This window comes from Vigna unguiculata, chromosome 1, assembly GCF_037176805.1.
Source record: "Vigna unguiculata cultivar grain cowpea cultivar isolate G323 ecotype 2 chromosome 1, ASM3717680v1, whole genome shotgun sequence".
Taxonomy (NCBI): domain Eukaryota; kingdom Viridiplantae; phylum Streptophyta; class Magnoliopsida; order Fabales; family Fabaceae; genus Vigna; species Vigna unguiculata.
In genome coordinates this window covers 31,435,209-31,453,318 of record NC_140792.1, presented here as the reverse complement: position 1 = coordinate 31,453,318, position 18,110 = coordinate 31,435,209, and the positions used below count along the sequence as shown (strand labels likewise).

The window sequence follows — 18,110 nt, the reverse complement described above, 5'->3', positions numbered from 1 at the left end:
TTGATTCTTGAAGTCCTAGTGTACGTGTTAATAGGTTCTTTAAAAACCAATTTCATGCAAATAGTTTCTTAATTTTTTTTTGTTTGGACGTTAGTTTCTCGATTAATGGGACGTTAGTAACAGTTTATGATAGATAATGTGGCATATAGTTAGTAGTTCCCTCTCACATACGTTATAATACAATTTTAAGTTGGTTTAGTTATAAAATGAGGGTATTTCTACGCTTGATAAGACAATGTATTTCTAACATTTCTCTTAATAGCTAAAACTTAGACAGAACAATACATGCTTCGAGATTTATTTGCATTATTGATCAAGAAACATAACAGGAACAGATGAAAATGATTACACATATGATCATTATTACTAACTCCATCGTAGCAGGTTATGGGACATGATTTGTAGGGCTAGCATGGTGAACCTCATCATCCACAATTTTTATTTGACAAGAACATGCTTTTCCGTGGTACCAGAAAACTTCTGTTTCTCAGAAACAGCTTCTGCTACTTGCAACACAGTAACAGCTTCTGCTACTGACAATGCTGCCAGTAGGCTGGCATCTATTCCTGAAGCTTGTTCCTTAGGGAGTGATCTTCCACTCCAACGTACAAGATCTTTGATGGTGGTTTGAAGGTCAATATCCTTAATCAATGATTCCAAACTCACATGCACACCTGACAACAATCCAAAGCACACACTTCGATCATAATGTTACAAAAGGCACTTCAATAATCACAGATTCTCTAGCAGAGTTAACTGAGGACAAAGCTTAGGACTTACGGTATCTCCAATAGTGCTTTGGATTTGTAGGGTCATTGATTGTCTCCTCTGTTGCAGGGCGTGTTGTATATTCTTCTTTTAATGCTAACAAGTCCTGCTCACATGCATCACCAGATTAAGGGCATGAATTTCAAAAATGGAATTGGTCCAGATAGCCATAAAATCAAAGTTTGCTTTCACCCTTTTATATCAACATGACTGTGAGAATACCTGAAGAGGGAAGATTGCCCACATTGATGGAGCTTCAAAATGTTGCCTTATAATAAAATGTGCAACTTCTGGAATACATTGATCTGGCGGCAGTTCATCGGACTCCATCACATTCTTGAAAAACCGGAGTCTTCTATCTTCATCTTCTTCCCACCAAGCACGCATGGTAGAACAATCATGGCATGATGGGGCACATACCTGCACATTGCCGCAAGTCACCCAATTGTAAAAGCACTCTAAATTGAAAAAATTTAGTTCTCTATAAAGATGAATTTAGATTTAGCATATCATAACAAGGAAACCCCGAATATCTAATTGGTAGAATAGCTAATTTGGTGTACCGTCATGTAGCTGTACTGAGAAGGAATACCAAATTCCAGATCAGGTTCATTGGGCATACGCTGAATGCGCAACCCAACTAATCCCAGTTCTTGCATAACCTGCATTACAAATTTGAAGACAGGTCCTTTAAATGTGCCCAAAATAAAAATAAAATTTTCTCAAGATCTTTGGGATAAGTCATAATGTGTGAATTGCAAGTAAAATAAAGATTGATTTTCTTGATTAAGAGAGCTTGAGGAAAACATAAAGGGCATACAGGATGGACACAAGATGGAATGAGGCCCAAATCTTCCCCACAGGCCAGCATGTCTGATGAATTTAGAAGTACAGGAAGGGTCTTCAATGCATTTTGCCTCCAAAGATTCTCTTGACGACAGAAATAGTAGTCATTGTATAATCTTTTAAGAACATTCTTGCTGTATTATATGACAAGCAATAAGAGATCTAGTGAGTAGATATTTTCATGAAGAATATGGAAAAAGTAATTGTATTAGATGAAGAACAGTTTTCAGCATATTGTAGGAACGATCCTAGTGGACAGCACCACAAGTCACGGATTATTAAGGTACCTGTGATCATCCAAATCCTGGAAACTTGAGGTATCTTCAAGGTTGAAACGAGGATAAAATTTTCTTGGATTCTCTGGATCACGGATTAAAACTATATTCTGCAAGCCAATAGCGTAGAACATAATGTAGCACTTGCAATACCAAAAAGAACACAGATAACAAGACAGAATAAATATTCAAAAGATATTAAAAAAACAAATTTAAGATTGAAGAATGTAAAAATTAATTTATCATCAATGTAAAATATTTTATGCTACTAATTAATTAATAAGGAAGTGGCACATCATTATCATTGCAGTAACTAAGGTTTTGCTTTCAGTTCAGTGAAATAGTAGGTTAAAAACAACAGAACCATATGGTTTACTGAATAGAGTAAAACTCTTAACAAGTCTGTAAGTCAAAATGAAAATAAATCTTAATTAGTTTTATATTTCCTAGTAAATGTAAACACGGACAGAAGTGGAATTTGAACAAGGAAGCAAATTTGATGAAGCTACCTGTGAAAGATCAAAGAGATTGCGCCGTAGGTTGTCTTCACTCTCCAACAATACAGAACTTTCTGCACAAGTTTTCAGTTTGGAAGCAATTTTTTTCTCTGTGTTGCTATCCTCCTTGAACTAAATCCATTTATTGAAAATAAAAGCAATTATTGAACAAGACACTTCAACACTCGGATAAAACATAGAATGGTTGAAAAATAGTTGACAGAAAATTTAATCATTGAATGGCATATTTAGAATTAACCAACAAATCTGGACATTATATGTTATCACATCATACATGACAAAATCTATAAACCCCCCAGATTGGTGCCAACGAATCCTACATATTACATTGACTACATTATTTTACAAAAATATAGCAAGAGGTTTGCCCATAGGTACAGAAATAACTTCAATCTTGAATGTCCGCACACTCTTGCTTAACAAATAAGTAACCATGCAACCTATATTGTTCTATCACGAAAAAAAAAATCTCCATTTACCAATACTTCAATAAAGAACATCAAACAGTTTATGTTTTGTGAAGAAGATATACTACCCGCTGGATTTCTAAAACCGAATTTTATGCAAATTGTGGATTTCATTTCAAAAGTATTTAATCTCTAATGCAATAAGGATAGATACATAGCAGTAGCACTCTTTAGAAGTTGTCTTCCTAGTATATTCCAAGACGTACACCAAAATGTCCTCTCTGCCAATACTAAACCAGTGATTTCAGTCTGTTTAACAAACGCTGATAACTTTACAAAACCCATCGATGATGTGATTGGGGTGTTTGATAAAAATGAATTGAATACTGGGAATGTTATAGTGGATTTTCAGGCCATTTAGGTCATTTCACTAAAGACATGTTGCTTGGCTCATAAAGCTTAATCAACTTATATATTAACTTGACAAAGATTAATATGAATAAGAAAAAACTGTATTCAATTTATTAATGTGATCAGAACATCCACCTCTATATATAGAGAGAGAGCTCTAAGCCTAAAGTAAAGATTACCAAGAAATCTCTAGAATATGTTAACAGCTTCTAACAACAAACTTAATATCCTACTTATCTATCATTCCCAACTTGCATTGACATCATAAAATCGTTCAGTGGAAAGATCTTTTGCAAACAAATCTGCTAACTAAAGCAAAGTCCATTCATGTAAATTTATGATCAAATCTAAAGGCATGTGCTATGTGGAAGTGTATGATCAAACAGAAATCAATGACTACTATACAGAAAACTATACACAAAAGGATTATCACCTCATAGAAGTTCTTGTCAAATTCATTGAGAAAAGTTGTTGCAACAAATGTCCAAGCAGCTCCAAATTTTTCCTGAACAACAATGAATATGAAATAGTATAGCTTACCTTGAGAAACACATTTACAAGACTGCAACACATTACAGAAATCCAGCCTGGAGATAAATTTATTACATAAAAATGCAGTTGTAATAGCCTACATAGGTAGACTACTAACCTCTAACAGTTCCCGCTTAATATATGGGCGACTCAAGCGATTAAAGTCCCATATCCCTTCTCTTTCAAGTTCTTCCTACAACAGATAAGGCATGAACTATAAATTGACTAAAAGCAGAGCAAGAAAAAGAAGTTTCTTATGCAAGTTAAAGCAGTTCAGCACACATTCATGGCATCAAGTGCCCTTCAAATTGAAGAGAACATGAGGATACCTGACTAAGAGGTATAGATGGCCGGAATTTTCCAACTAGACCTGTCATAGCATGATCTGGAAGTTCCCATATACGGAAGAATCCCAATATGTGATCAATTCTGTAGGCCGTAAAATATTTTGCCATCTGGCATGGATTTTAAGAAAAGAATATTTTTAGCCTATATATTTAAATTTGGAAGACATTATCCACTTCAGGATAAGATGAAGAATTCAAAACCAAAACCTGTGTCAATCGAGCTCGCCACCAGCCATAGTTGTCCTTTGACATTTCTTCCCAATTATAAGTAGGGAAACCCCAATTCTGGCCATTTTTATCAAAATAATCTGGTGGTGCTCCGGTGGAAGTGTTCATTCGGAACAAATTTGGATAAACCCAGGTGTCCACACTGTTTTTGTCAACTCCAATAGGAAGGTCTCCCTTTAATATCACTCCCTTCTTTCTCGCATACTCTGCGGCTTCTGATAACTGTAGTCAGAATGAGAAGTAAATGGTAAGATATTATTTGTTTGTGATTTGATTGTCATGAACTTACAGAGGATATGGTTCAATTTAATTTACTTGTAAATGTAGATGATATTGAACATAGTAGTGGAAGCAAATTATCTCATAGTGCAGGCTGTCCTTGGATACAAGCTTTTCTAGCTGTAAACAAAAGGAAACATAAAACCTCAAATATAACCGTGTAAAAAGAAAAGAGAATAAAAATTACACTAAGGCATATACCTTATCGTCTGAATAATGAGCAAAACGACCCCATTGACTACGTTCTGATGTTTCAAAGAAGTCCCGCAGGAAACAGAAAGCAGCATAGGGTTTCAACCAACCCTGTTAACATCAAGATAAAAGCTGAGTCCGATGGAAGGTTGGCCTCTATCACTAGAAACAGAGGGAGATCCAAAAAAACTACCCACCAAAAAGTCATAGATTAATGGTTTTTCTATAGATATGATGTGATTTTTATATTATGATGTTGTTTAATTCATGAAATTAACCCTGCCTAGTGAGAAAAAGGTAAAAGGGCTGTCTTTTTGTAGTTTCTGCAAGAAATAATTGATCATGGAAGGTTTACTATAGAAGAGAAAGAAAAAATGTACAAGATACAAATAGATAAAACATATATAGCATATTTTGCCAGCATACTAAACAGGAACCCAGTGCAGTAGTAATACCTCATTCTCAGAAAAGAACTCCTGGAAAGAACTTGAATTGAGTATCAAATCTTTCTCTTGAGCAAAAACTTTCTTAGCAATTGAGAGTTTAGTGGCCATTGTAGCTTCATAATCAACATCCTGTACCGACAAAATATTAACCACAATTATGTCAATAATCAGGATATAGTGGTGTTTGCTCCGAACTGATATTTATTTAAAACACAAGGAGTGACTAAAAAGACAAATTATTTAGACTTTGTAACAGCCTTTCAACGATGCATTTCATAAATAAGACAATCCTCATTTATACAGATTTGATGGCATTACCTTCCGATCTAATTGCTGCTTGGCCTTTTCAATCTCTTTCTGTTTAAAGGAGCCCCAAAGCATTTCAAATATCAGCATTTTGAAACTGTTACCATTGCTACTTAATAGAGAATAAAATTCCTAAACATAACCTTGATCTCCTCCGGTATGTTATTGGAAAGAGCCTGTACTCTTAGGTACAATGGATGCAATGCAAAGACCGATAGTGAACTGAAAAGAAAACAAAAACAAGATCAATGAAGTCTCAATAGTTAGTCTATGAAATGTCTGAAACAACAATTAGTCACAAAAATAAACCATCATGAATATCAAATTGGACTGAATGCCTCTTACCATCGATATAATCACATTTAATAAGAATCTTTATCTTTATACAAGGAAAGTTTGCCAATAGCTATACAAGGAAACTTAGTTTAACTCATGACTAATTTACAGCTATTCAAAGTTGTCAATTAATGAGATAAGACAGCAAGAAAATCAGCAAACAATACAGTATATAAATTATAGTGGAAGAATAAGGAAGAAATAAATCAAGGATTTAGCTAATCCCGTTGGCATCCCCCTCAAACTGATGTACGTAAATCTTGAAGCATCAAGTTGCCAACCAGAAATTCATGGTGAGATTGAGACAAGGTCTTAGTAAAGACATAAACAATCTAAAGATACATGAGGAAGACAAATGAGGTAGCATCACAGGTAAAGTGACAAACAACCTCAATTGTTAGCTACATTCATGAAACATGGAATTGGCAACACGTTGAATAGTTATTAGTGTTGGAGATTCCATGTTAACTAGAGATATGGCCAAATTATAATATTTAAGTTGGTGTAATCTTCATCTTATAGACCAGTTTTGTATGATTGATTAAATTAGACTTAAAGTTCACTTCCTAAGATGATATCAAACCTCATTCTAGCAAGGTTTGGTGGGCATATCGTATCACCCACTATCGAGTTATTATTGGATTATCCACAAATATTTAGTCTCACACTCGAGATGTCCAATCCTTGGCATGAAGAGGTGTGTTGGAGATCTCACATCAACTAAAGATATGACCAAATTATAGTATATAAATGGGTGCAAACTTTATCTTACAAGCCAATTTTATAAGATTGAGTAAAGCCTAAGGTCTACTTTCTTAAACTTAGCATGAGGAGGAGTAATCTCATGTTGAGGAAAACCAAGTTCTACCAATAATTCAAAAAAGTTTCACCTTCAAATTCAGTTTCATAGGAGTTTGGATAGAATTGACATCTACCAATGCAACCAAAGTAATTAACTCAGCGTATACATAAACTAAAAGCAAAAAGAACACCATTACAACTATTTCGTTGAAAAATAGAGGAATCATACTAACTTTGAGTAAAGGAAAAAGTCAAGGAAAGTGGAATGAAACTTATCAAACTATGCCAAGGAGCCTACTTCAATAAAAAGACCTGTGTGACAAACAAACTTCACAATGGAATCATATAAATTTCTTCTTTTAGATCATGAAAACATTATTTACATTTATAAATATCTTATTTTAGATCTTTCAAAAAATCTTTATTTACATTTATATGTAAGAAGGGTCATCCTTGTGACATTTGCTAGACCAAATCTTACCTTATATAAAAGCAACGGTCAAGTTTCAAGAAGCTAGATAAAGAGATCAAGTTGATGTTGAAGAACACACATCAACATCAAATCTTTCTAAGTACTGTTGTAATATTTGTGTTCTTTGTGGGTGTTGAGACATCTTGTAAATCCTTCACCCTGTGAAGTTTTCCCAAGTGAGCTTAAGATATACTCTCTGTGAGAGTGTTTTTTCTTTGTGATTGAGAGTTCTTAATATCAGGGGAAGATTAAGAAAGGTAACTAAGAATGGTTTGTGTACTCGTATAACCTGGAGAGGTTTGTGTACTGGTTATAATCATTAATTTGATTACTGAACCTCTTAAGTGGTGTGCTTAAAGGAGAACTAGTCTAAAGTTGCTCAAAAAGAGTCTAAGGCTCTATTCAACTCCCCTTATAGAGCTAGTTGTTCTATCAAATTTGAATAACTCAAATGTGAACCAAATTGCCGATAATATGGGGACACATTCCAGAACTTCAGTGGCAAAGGATTAATAAGAATAGAATTTTATATGGCTACCACCCAAAAATTAGAAGGCATTGAGGACTCAAGAAGCAAAGTATGTTTAACATCCAAAAGACTGCAGTTCTTTTGTTCAACCATTTTGTCATGTTGAGGCAAACAAAGGCAATGTTGAAAAATGATGCCTTTTCAAATATTCTTGAAATTTATGAGACATATTCACCACCATTAGTAGATTGTAAAACTTTTTGACATGTAGAAAACTAATTTTCAACGTAAGAAATATAACTCTGAAAAATATGAAATATCCTTATTGTAAAATTTCAGTTATAATGATACTTAAAAAGTACCAACATTATCTGATGTCTGCAATGATTTTGAAGCAGCCATACCTGTATGGATAAGAATCCCACCACATCCCATGAACAGATGTATCATTGATAGGTAAAAGTTGAACTAAATGAAAACCAGATGCTACAGCCCAGTCGACTAGCAACTTAAGGTCAAGAAACTCTCCAACACCCAGATCAGATTCCGACCTAACAGAAAACATAGGGATAGCTACGCCAGCACCACGCCAAGGTGTTTCCTATCAAAGAAAACCAACAGTTTAAAGCTATAAAATCCAAGAAACAAAAACGCATAATCTCCATACCGATATGTAATTTCAGCAACTTACCCTCAGCATGCCATCTGAGAGAAAAATATATTTCACATCATTCCTTGTGGAGTTGGTGGAAACTTCTCGGTTTGAACCACTCTCTATAGAAAAGTTACCACTCCTATCATACTTTCCATATCTATATGTAGATTTACTGTTAAGGAAAAATATAAAGCTCGATGAAACTAGTGACTGTAACATTTGAAACTAATAACACCATAATTTCTTCATATAGTTTATGATGAAAAGTTCAAAATGGATATCTTATTGGAAAATCACTCCTTTGCATCACGCATTCAGCTTTCCAGACAGATTCGCCAAAATAGCTGAGTTTTAGTCCTTTTTCAGCCTTCCACTGACCCAACTTTGTGTTGCTACCAATGACATATATCTGTAAAATGTAAAGAAAGGTCACTAATTAAAGGTAAGTGGAAACCTTTTAACCACAAATCCTAGATATATCAGTATAACATATACATAATACATGTTTTCAATGAATTTACAGTGCATGCAGATAAACAACATTAGTCCTTTGGGATAAAAAGGTCTCACTGATGAGTCTTTCTCAACATTAGGGCAGGAAATTTTGAATTGGACCAAGACAGCTTCTCCTAGTCATCAGGAAAAAAAAAAAAAAAAAGAGTTAACAGAAAAATAATAAACCAACATTTTACACACATTCACAACCTAAAAGTCCCAATAAGAGATTGAAAATTTAATTTGAAAACATTTACTTTCCGATTCAAAATTTATGTGGTTGTCTCCTACAGTTGCTTCGCTCAAATCCCAGCTTTGCCTAAAAATGACATCTTTGAAAGCACTTCTGAAAGGGAGGGAATCTGAGGCAGCCTGGACATGACAATAAAATACATAAACATCTTGAGAATATAGTTTTGGAAACTAATACTGTTATTCTAACAAAAATTTATTGAATTATACTACAAATGACAACTATTAACTTCCAGAAGTAATTTATACACTAACTTTGAGAGATTGCGCCAAGTGAAATATTTTGGCAAACTCTGAGCAAAAAGATCGAGGAATAATAGCTTATGAATGAATTATTTTATTATATTGGCAAACTGATAAAATATCAGACTACTGAACCCAATTGGAAAACAAGAAAAACCATCTTCCGAGTATGCGCAATGTGCTCAATGTTATTTTTGTAAAAAATATATCTTTCATTCTTACAGCTTCCGGGTAAAGAACACACTGAAAAGGTCTATTACAGTGTAACATCATTTAACAAAATGAATCTAAATTTATATCAGGAGTGGCAGTAAAACTAGGACATATCTTTACAGAAGCAACAAAAAACAACCTTAGAAAGAATTACTTGAAATGGTGGCACAGAAAAGTAGAAGGGGAGAAAGGAAGCACCTGCCAAAGATCACGGAACTCGATCTCATGTCCACTCTGAACACCTTCAGGTAGTATCAGTTCGCGCTTCTTCCCCATCTCCCATCTCAGTACATTTTTCTTATCATCTACAACATAATAGCTGTACTGGCATTGGAACCCTCTTGGCACTGTGATGCTTCCACCCCAGATGAGCTCACTCCCTTGATGAACAACACTGAGCAACACACCCCTCTTCACATTCCAGGCACCAAGCGCTGGAACAGAGCCACACACCAGCAAGCTCTGACCCCATTGGGTAAAATACGGTATCCGGAAGCTTACTTTCACCGAATTCACGGACTTATTCCCAGAAAACAATCCTGGATTCACCATATCTTCCAAAACGAATAATGACAGAGCAAAAACAACTCAATTTCTGACCAAAAATTGATTTTTTTAATAAAAAATAAGTGCAACTATCAGTGCTGCTGAAAGATCAGAATGAAATTGCCAGGGAACTAAGCCCACATTCTATGGGACTCACCAGCAAGAAAACGAAATGAAACGATTAGGCAAAACTCAAGTTACACACTTTTTAGTATTGCTATGAAATGCTTCATTTCGTTCATAACATGTAATTGCCTTGGATTCCAAATCGAACACCACATGCCCATTGAACATAGTTAAATTTAACAGAACTCCAGAAAAAGAAAGCCTCACCATGAAAAATTAGTTGAATAAAAATCTAACCTTTATGTGAAATCAAAGATGGGTGGAGAGAGAAACAGAGGGAGAGCGTGATAGAACACACCTTTTCTTCAGGCAGAAGATATGATATTGCGGGTCTTCAAAAGGGAATATAAATATTTAAAATGGAAGTGTTTTGAGAAGCGTTTGTCTTGTTCGAAAGAGAAACAATGTGGGGAGATATTTGATAGAAAAGTAGAACGTGCAAAGTGAAGAAAGACGCTACTAGCTTAGAGATTGATACGTAGTTTATGTGTGACAGAGAGACACGATACTGCGATATTTATTTCTTGATATCAGTGCGGGCAAGAATGGGTTGCTAATTGCAATCATCATCACAGTTTCATCACTGATGTGATGTGTAGTAATTCGGCAGCTGAATCTCCCTAATCCTCGTTCTATAATGGACTTCAGAAATTAACGGTGAAAAACGAAAACGTTTCTCTTTCTCTCAAAATACAAATAGAGAAAACTACTATTTATGTCATTTATAACGAATCTTTGTTAAAAAATAATAATGAAGATAAATAATTGGATTCTAAAATCATTTCTTGTTCACTGGATTACTGAATGAGTAAATAATATTTATTCCATGAAAAAACTAGTACTCTTATTTAGTCTCTACGTTTGTTATAAAATGTAAATTGTTCCCTAAAATTTATGACTTAACGTAGATAAAGAAAAAGTATGTGATAGTCAAGTGCAAAGCATAATCAGCATACATAAAATCATTGCCAGTATATAATTACTTTATTTAATATTTGATGTTGAATATTGACCATATCTCTCCATTAAATGTTGAACATTAACTACGTCGCTCCATTTAATATTGAACATAGATTAAATCACACATAAACTCTCAAATGTTTAAGGGCGTCTCCATTTATAGGTTTTTAATGGTTTTTTAACTTAAAAAATTCATATACTAGAGGAAATTGACCATTATGTGATAAATTTCCCATTTTCATCTTAAAAACAAATTATACGGTGGGAATTGGTTTTTTAGTAATAAAAATATGAATTATTAAATGAAGAAAAATAAATTATTAAATAAAAATATTTCAAATATAGTTAAGTAAAAATAGTATAATATATTAGTGATTTTACCACAACTTCTCATAATTCTTGTTATTGAAACAAAATTAAGGACTAGTTTCTTAAAAATTACATTATATTACGAAAATCAAAAAATATATTGAAGAGAATTCAAAATATATTGTGGAGACCACAAAAAAGTGGTTTAAGAAGTTTGATAAAGAAATATAATGCTAAAAGTTTCTTGAATGATCACCCCCTAAAATAGGTTTAGCCTAAAATCAAATATTCATGGTAGTATTTTCAAAATACAAGAATCATTCAAACTTTTTAAGTTTGTAATATTGTCATGGGTAAAAACATTAGGGTAAAATATAGAAAGGAAAGAAAACTAAATGACTAATTAATAGTAGTGGTGATGATGATAATAATTTAAGTGTTAAAGTGATGATTAGTTAAGTTCATACAAGATAAAAGTTGTTGATATCCTTATGTCTTACTTTTGACACATAATTTTACTATCATAATAAACATGACACTTTTTGTTATATCTAATGTTTTTATCTAATGTGCAACAAGCTTAAAAGAGTAAGCTCAAAGTGACACTTGATCACAACCGAACATTATTCCATGATGAATAATTCCACAATGTAATAGACAAGTGTTATAAATTTAGACAAAGCTTTCAAGAAGTATTAGATAGACTACAAAGTGAACAAGAATTGTCAACAATATGCTATAAAGAAGAAAGAACATGTCAAACAATCTTATCATCTACAAATGACCATATTTTTATGGCCATATTATTCATTCTCGTGGTATGAAGAGTTAAAACACCATTTAATGAAGAGTTAAAACATAACGACACAATATTCCATCAAGAAGAGTTAAAATAACATAAAATTAAAGAAATAAGACAATCAATAACACTAAGTTATGAAGAACAAATAACTTTTTTAAAGAGAACCAAGAACAGACGAATATGTTGTAGTTGACTACCCTTGTACAAGAATTGAACTTTTGATAAATAAAGTGATGTAGAATAGACAAAGCAAATAAAATGTTTTGCACTACGCACATCATTTGTATGTCATGTTATCTATTATCTATAGTTGACCTCCAAACAACTATCTTATGAAGATGTTGACACTAGTACCTCTATAAACATGTGAAAAATTATTTTGGTAGTATGAGTGGCACAAAGACAATCACAAAGATGAAATTTATTTTTCAATCATCTTAATGTACCACAAATCAAAATATATCAACACAAAGTGAAGATCATCTAAGAGGGTTCTAACTAGTGATGACTCTACAATAGGCATTCTTCAAGAGTCTTTTTTAGATAATTATATAAGTAAAACACTACCATGTAAAACAAATAAGAAAAAGAAGAGAAGTTCCAAGAGACATCATCAACATCAAACATGCATGCGAACAAGTTTAAAAATTGTAAGTCCTAGAATAAAAGTTTGTCTTTTAAACAAATAAATTATATATAGAGAGGGAGAGAGAGGTGTTGGGTTTATATATATTTTCTCATATATGGTTATAGTCATGGTCATATTATAGTCATTTGAAAGATTGTGGTTCCATATGGTTATATGACATTAGTATTACACTTATAAGACATTTGACACCAGTTTTACACCAAAATCTTAAGACAATGTTGTTATGGGTCTTTATTCTTATATAGTGTTTAACTTTGTCTTTTCTATCCAATGTGGGACTTTGACTCACACTTGGACTATTCCCAACAATTTCTCCTCAAGGGTGAGTCCCTTTTTTTTTTTTTCTTTTTCATATGGATATATTTCCCTTCATGTGTGAGTGATTATTGTTAATATTTCAAATGTATGTGAAGTTATTCTCTAAAAGTAATGATAGTGTAAATCTCATATCAACTCTAAAATGTGTAAATGTTTTATTTAAACAACTTAATTATTGCATAGTTTTGAGAGACTTTGTATATTTAACCTAAATAGATGTTGTTTACTTGTTGCTAAACTTATTAGGAGTTTAGAGAATAGCCTAAAGAGACTTTGTGTAGTTTTTCAAAAGAGATATTATGTATTTAAATAACCAAGAGTGAATTTACGTACTTGCTGCAAAAAAAAAAAGTGACAACAATGATACTTGTAGAAAACTAGATATAGCCTTGTTTAGGTAATGCAATACAATTTATGTATTCTTACTAAGTTTTTCTTACTTTTGTATCCCATTTCAAAAAGGTTTGCATAAAATATTTACAAAACTATCAAATGACTAGTGTAATAGGCCATCTACAAAAAGTTTCTCACAAGTTTATTTTTACCAAAAAATTTTCTCAACTCTTATTCTTGAACATGATATTGATTAAATCAACAATTGTTAGTTGTTAATTTTTGTTAGCAGGGGAGTTGAACCCAAACCTCTCACACCCTCCCTTCTAAATCCTACCGAACCAACATCTTTCCTCTAATGTCTTATTTTCTTGTACAAAATGCATCTTATGGAAAAACTCCCTCTCACCTCTAATGTCTTATTTTCTTGTACAAAATGCATCTTATGGAAAAACTCCCTCTCAAAAAGACTAAACTTAACATATTCTATCCTAATAAAATTCCTTCATATACTTACAGAACTCATCAAGTTCTCATAAAATAGCTAACACATCATCATTGCATCTCTACTTTCACATCTACTTCTCATCAATATCATGACTCTAACATTAATTCTAGTGCAATAAATCAATTTATCAATATATATTTGTACATTTTATAATTTTGCAATTTTATAATTTCATAATTTTATATTTTCATAATTTCTCAATTTCATAATTTCATAATTTTTTAATTTTATAGTTTTATAATTATCTAATTTTTTAATTTTTTAATTTTGTAATTTTATTATTTTGTATTTGTTCATTTTATAATTTCATGATTTTATAACTATATAATTTACAACTTTATAGCTTTGTAATTTTATAATTTGTTAATTTTTTATTTTATAATATTATAATTTTTTTTATATATTTCATAATTTTATAGCTAATTTTTGTATTTTTTAACTTTTCTATTTTTTATTTTGTATTTATAATTTTAATTAAAATTAAAAATCATTTTTCAATAAATATTATAAATATTTAAAGGAGATATCGATATCAAGTTCTCTTATAATAATAAGATATGTCAACATATTTAAGTAATATGATACTATAAGATAATTGTCATGTCACATAATTACCAAAAACATATAACTAGAATTATTCAATTAAAAAATCTTGTTTAAAAGATTTAAGGATTCAATAGGCAAGTTTAATAGAAATTAAATTAAAAATTTTAAAATTTATCAAAATACTTAAAATATAATTAAATTTTTTTATTTAAAAGTGATTAGTATATTTCATGTAACCTAAAAATTATAACAAAAATAATTGAAAGTAAGTCAATATTAAGATAAACTAATATAAAATCTAAATAAAAAAATTTAATTATAGACATCGACGGACCTACTTAGGGACAGGGAGAGTCATGGCTCCCCCAAACTTTTAATTTTATTATATATATATCTATATATATATATATATATATATATATATTTAAAATTTATATTATTATATTATTTTTATTAAGTTATATATATATATATATATATATATATACATATTATTTTTAGTGTTTAAAAAGTAAAATAAAAATTAATTTGATTGATTAATAACTGGATTAAAGAGATTAAAGTTCTATATCTGGTTATAAGGTTTTTCAAAACAAGTCATCAAAAAAGTGTGAAATAAAAGAAAGACAAATTAGGAAAAAGAAATTGGAAAACATAGAAGATAAATAATGCATACTCACACGATCTCATGAATAAGTATCCTAGTATGATTTATGTATGTTAGATTATGATTCTTCTATTACGATATTTCTCCCAAATTAAGTTTCCCCAAATTAGTATGAACCATAATTATGATTTTAGGAATTTTTTGTATGAAATTGGCATGAAGCCTAATTATATTTTCTCAAATTTGTATAACCCATTGATATTTTGTATTTTCAACTGTATGTAATGAATTAGTTGAATAGTCTTCAATTGAAATAAAAATTAGAATACTCATTCATGTGAATTCAATAAATTAGAAAGATTAAAAATTGAAAAATTTGAATTGCATGGTTTAAGTAAAAGAAATAATTTTTTTTAATTAAGAAAATTATATATAAAAAATATAATTTGGCACCCCTAAATATTTTCTCCAAGTTCCGCCACTGATTATAGACAATTGTAAAATTCTAGAAAATGGTATTTTAGAAGTGAGTGGTTTAAAAATAGTGAGATTCGATTATTTTAATATTAAAATATTTTAGTATAAATAGAATTGTTATAAAATAGTTTCATTATTTTAAAACACATAATCTCTCTAGAAACTACTTTTCTAGAGTTCTCTGACTTCTCTATAAGAGTTATTGAAGAATCGAGACCGTAGGATTGATCCTCTCGGTGAGCTCTTCAATTTGGACCGATGAGTTTCTCCATTAGCGTAAGTTAAGTTTTCGCTCTCTTTTCTTAGTCTTTTCTGTTGTAAGCCCTCTTCCACTTGTATGTGTCATTTTATTTATCAGTGAGTCTCTGTTGATCAGTGATCATAATGGTATGTCCTGATCGTTCTTGTGATGTTTCTATGGGTAGATAGAGCATCATGTGGAGTTAGAGACATTTGACATTTATAGAATTGTTTAAGCAAGATACCACGTAAGGGAAACTAATTTCTCTGTCTTAATTCATAAACCTATTAAGAATGTATATTGTATGTTTAATTTGTGATTGATTGATGTATCTGATATTAGGGATTGTTTGTGATGTTGAAAACTATGAAGATGTGTGTTTTTCCTATTAATTGAGAATAAATGGTGGTTTAAATGTGTTTTGCATTTAATTGATATGAATAATTAGATAGAATTAATGTTTGATAATTGGATGATCTATGCACTGGTTTTGGAATGGTATGGACTGGCTGAAGATGCATAAAATGGGTTAGATAAGTTTCTGTATAATTCTGCAGAGTTGCACACTCGCTGGGCGAGTGAGCTGATCTGCAGAATTATGCAGATTTGCAAACTCGTTGGGGCAAGTAATTCTCGTTGGGCGAATTTCTAAGTCAGGAACTTCCAGACCTAGGCCAATGGCTGGGCAAGTGCTACTCGTTGGGCGAGCATGGGCTAGTGGCTAGGCGAGTGCTACTTGCTGGGCGAATTTCTAAGTTATGAACTTCTAGAATTAGACCAGTGGTTGGGCGAGTGCTACTCATTGGGCAAGAATAAGCCGGTGATTGGGCGAGTGCTACTAGTAGGGCAAGTAAACCATATATCAATATTATATGGTTTAAGAAAATTCTTTAAAAGTCATTAGTTTACCCTTATTTTGTGTTTCTGTCTTATATTGTATGTTTTCCTTTTGCGATGATCACCTATTTGGTGGGAACAATAGTGGTTGCAGTTTCAGAGGCATCTTTGAAGGTTGATGCGCCATCTTTTAGATTGGAATGAGGTCTCAATGGGAAAGTTGTTGTAAGTGGTTAGCTTGTATTTAGAGTTAGAAATATTTGATATGTATAATTGATATATTTATATAGTCTGATCATTTATAAGAGTGTATTAATTTATTTTATATATTTATTTATTTATTTTGAACACTAAAATTGATTATGCTTATTTATTAGTTTTAAGCTACTAAAATTAGAATGTTACAACGATAATTTTATCATCTTTAATAATTCAATTATAGAAAAATGAAAAATAAATAAAGGAAAGTTTGTAACATTACATTAGTTAAAATGAAGTTGAGTTTATCCATAAACAAATTTTCGAATTCAAATATTAAAGATAAAAAGTATAATTAACAGAATAATAGTCTTCAAGAAATATGATATGATAGTTTATTCTTAAAGCTTGGCTTCGAAAGTCTCCAATGTATTTCGGTAACTATAAAGAAAAAGTCACGGATGCGTAGATTGAGAAATAAAAGAACTACAACTTTTTCAACTAATGCATTTTATCTATTGGAGAGCCAGTTTCTTATTTGTAAAAAGTAATGACAAGACTTTTGACAGATGAATATTTAAACAAAGACGTTTGGAACCATAAATTCTGGACGATCAATACTCTACACACTTGCTGATCAGACATTAGCCAATTTTCAGAAATCAATAATACCTAGACAAAGATGATAAAGATTAGGTAATCAACACCCTTTAAGATCATCCTGTTACTATGTTTTGAAAAGTCGGTTTCATTCATCAATCCAAAAAGTCAAAGACAATTCACATGATAGTAGTCTATAGTATCTTTTGCCTTGTTGTCTTATCTTTGCAACCGTATGCACAAGGATATATTGTATGCTTTTCTTTTAACTTTATGAACAAGAATCATGTGCAACTTATTAAATGCATCAAATACAAAATAGTAGTCACCGATTCAATTTGAAGGTTCATGAGCTTCCCAAAAAACAGAAAATTTAACATATCAACCACATCCCTTAACTAAAAGCACATGCAACCAGATTATGTTTTTGACATTTAATATCTGCCACCGCCATTCAAATTTAACTTGTAGTGGGAACCGTATACAAGCAGATTTTGTTGCTGTTGTTAGTAGCTATTTGGCTCGTGTACAGAGATAATATAGGATGTGAAGGGGAGAGAATC

At 31.6% G+C, this 18,110-nt stretch overlaps 1 protein-coding gene across 3 annotated transcripts; it reads right to left on the bottom strand.

Annotated features, from left to right (window-relative positions):
• Window positions 1-224: 224 nt before the first annotated feature.
• On the bottom strand, window positions 225-10,710 carry DPE2 (disproportionating enzyme 2). Of its 3 annotated transcripts, none has more exons than XM_028069830.2 (23): window positions 10,461-10,710; window positions 9,689-10,044; window positions 9,040-9,154; window positions 8,858-8,916; window positions 8,569-8,696; window positions 8,324-8,450; window positions 8,037-8,233; window positions 5,698-5,776; window positions 5,567-5,605; window positions 5,258-5,377; window positions 4,812-4,913; window positions 4,647-4,730; window positions 4,311-4,553; window positions 4,086-4,211; window positions 3,875-3,949; window positions 3,659-3,730; window positions 2,399-2,518; window positions 1,902-1,999; window positions 1,589-1,748; window positions 1,332-1,430; window positions 991-1,188; window positions 781-874; window positions 225-674 (listed from the first exon to the last, which is right to left on the bottom strand). In XM_028069830.2, exons 2-23 carry the CDS (start codon window positions 10,040-10,042, stop codon window positions 439-441), a joined length of 2,925 nt encoding a protein of 974 aa, XP_027925631.1. In that variant the 5' UTR covers window positions 10,043-10,044; window positions 10,461-10,710; the 3' UTR covers window positions 225-438. The 3 variants fall into 3 exon arrangements, with proteins under 3 accessions (XP_027925631.1, XP_027925623.1, XP_027925639.1); XM_028069822.2 differs by having other exon boundaries at window positions 10,400-10,691; XM_028069838.2 differs by lacking the exon at window positions 10,461-10,710 and adding an exon at window positions 10,194-10,290.
• Window positions 10,711-18,110: the final 7,400 nt, after the last annotated feature.

Excerpts from the sequence above, each read along its gene's own strand:
- DPE2 (XM_028069830.2), bottom strand. The coding sequence starts at position 10,042 with ATGGTGAATCCAGGATTGTTTTCTGGGAATAAGTCCGTGAATTCGGTG. Across the intron at positions 4,914-5,257 it reads AGTTCTTTTCTGAGAATGAG|GGTTGGTTGAAACCCTATGC; the intron begins GTATTACTACTG and ends TGATGTTAACAG. Across the intron at positions 4,212-4,310 it reads GGCGAGCTCGATTGACACAG|ATGGCAAAATATTTTACGGC; the intron begins GTTTTGGTTTTG and ends AATCCATGCCAG.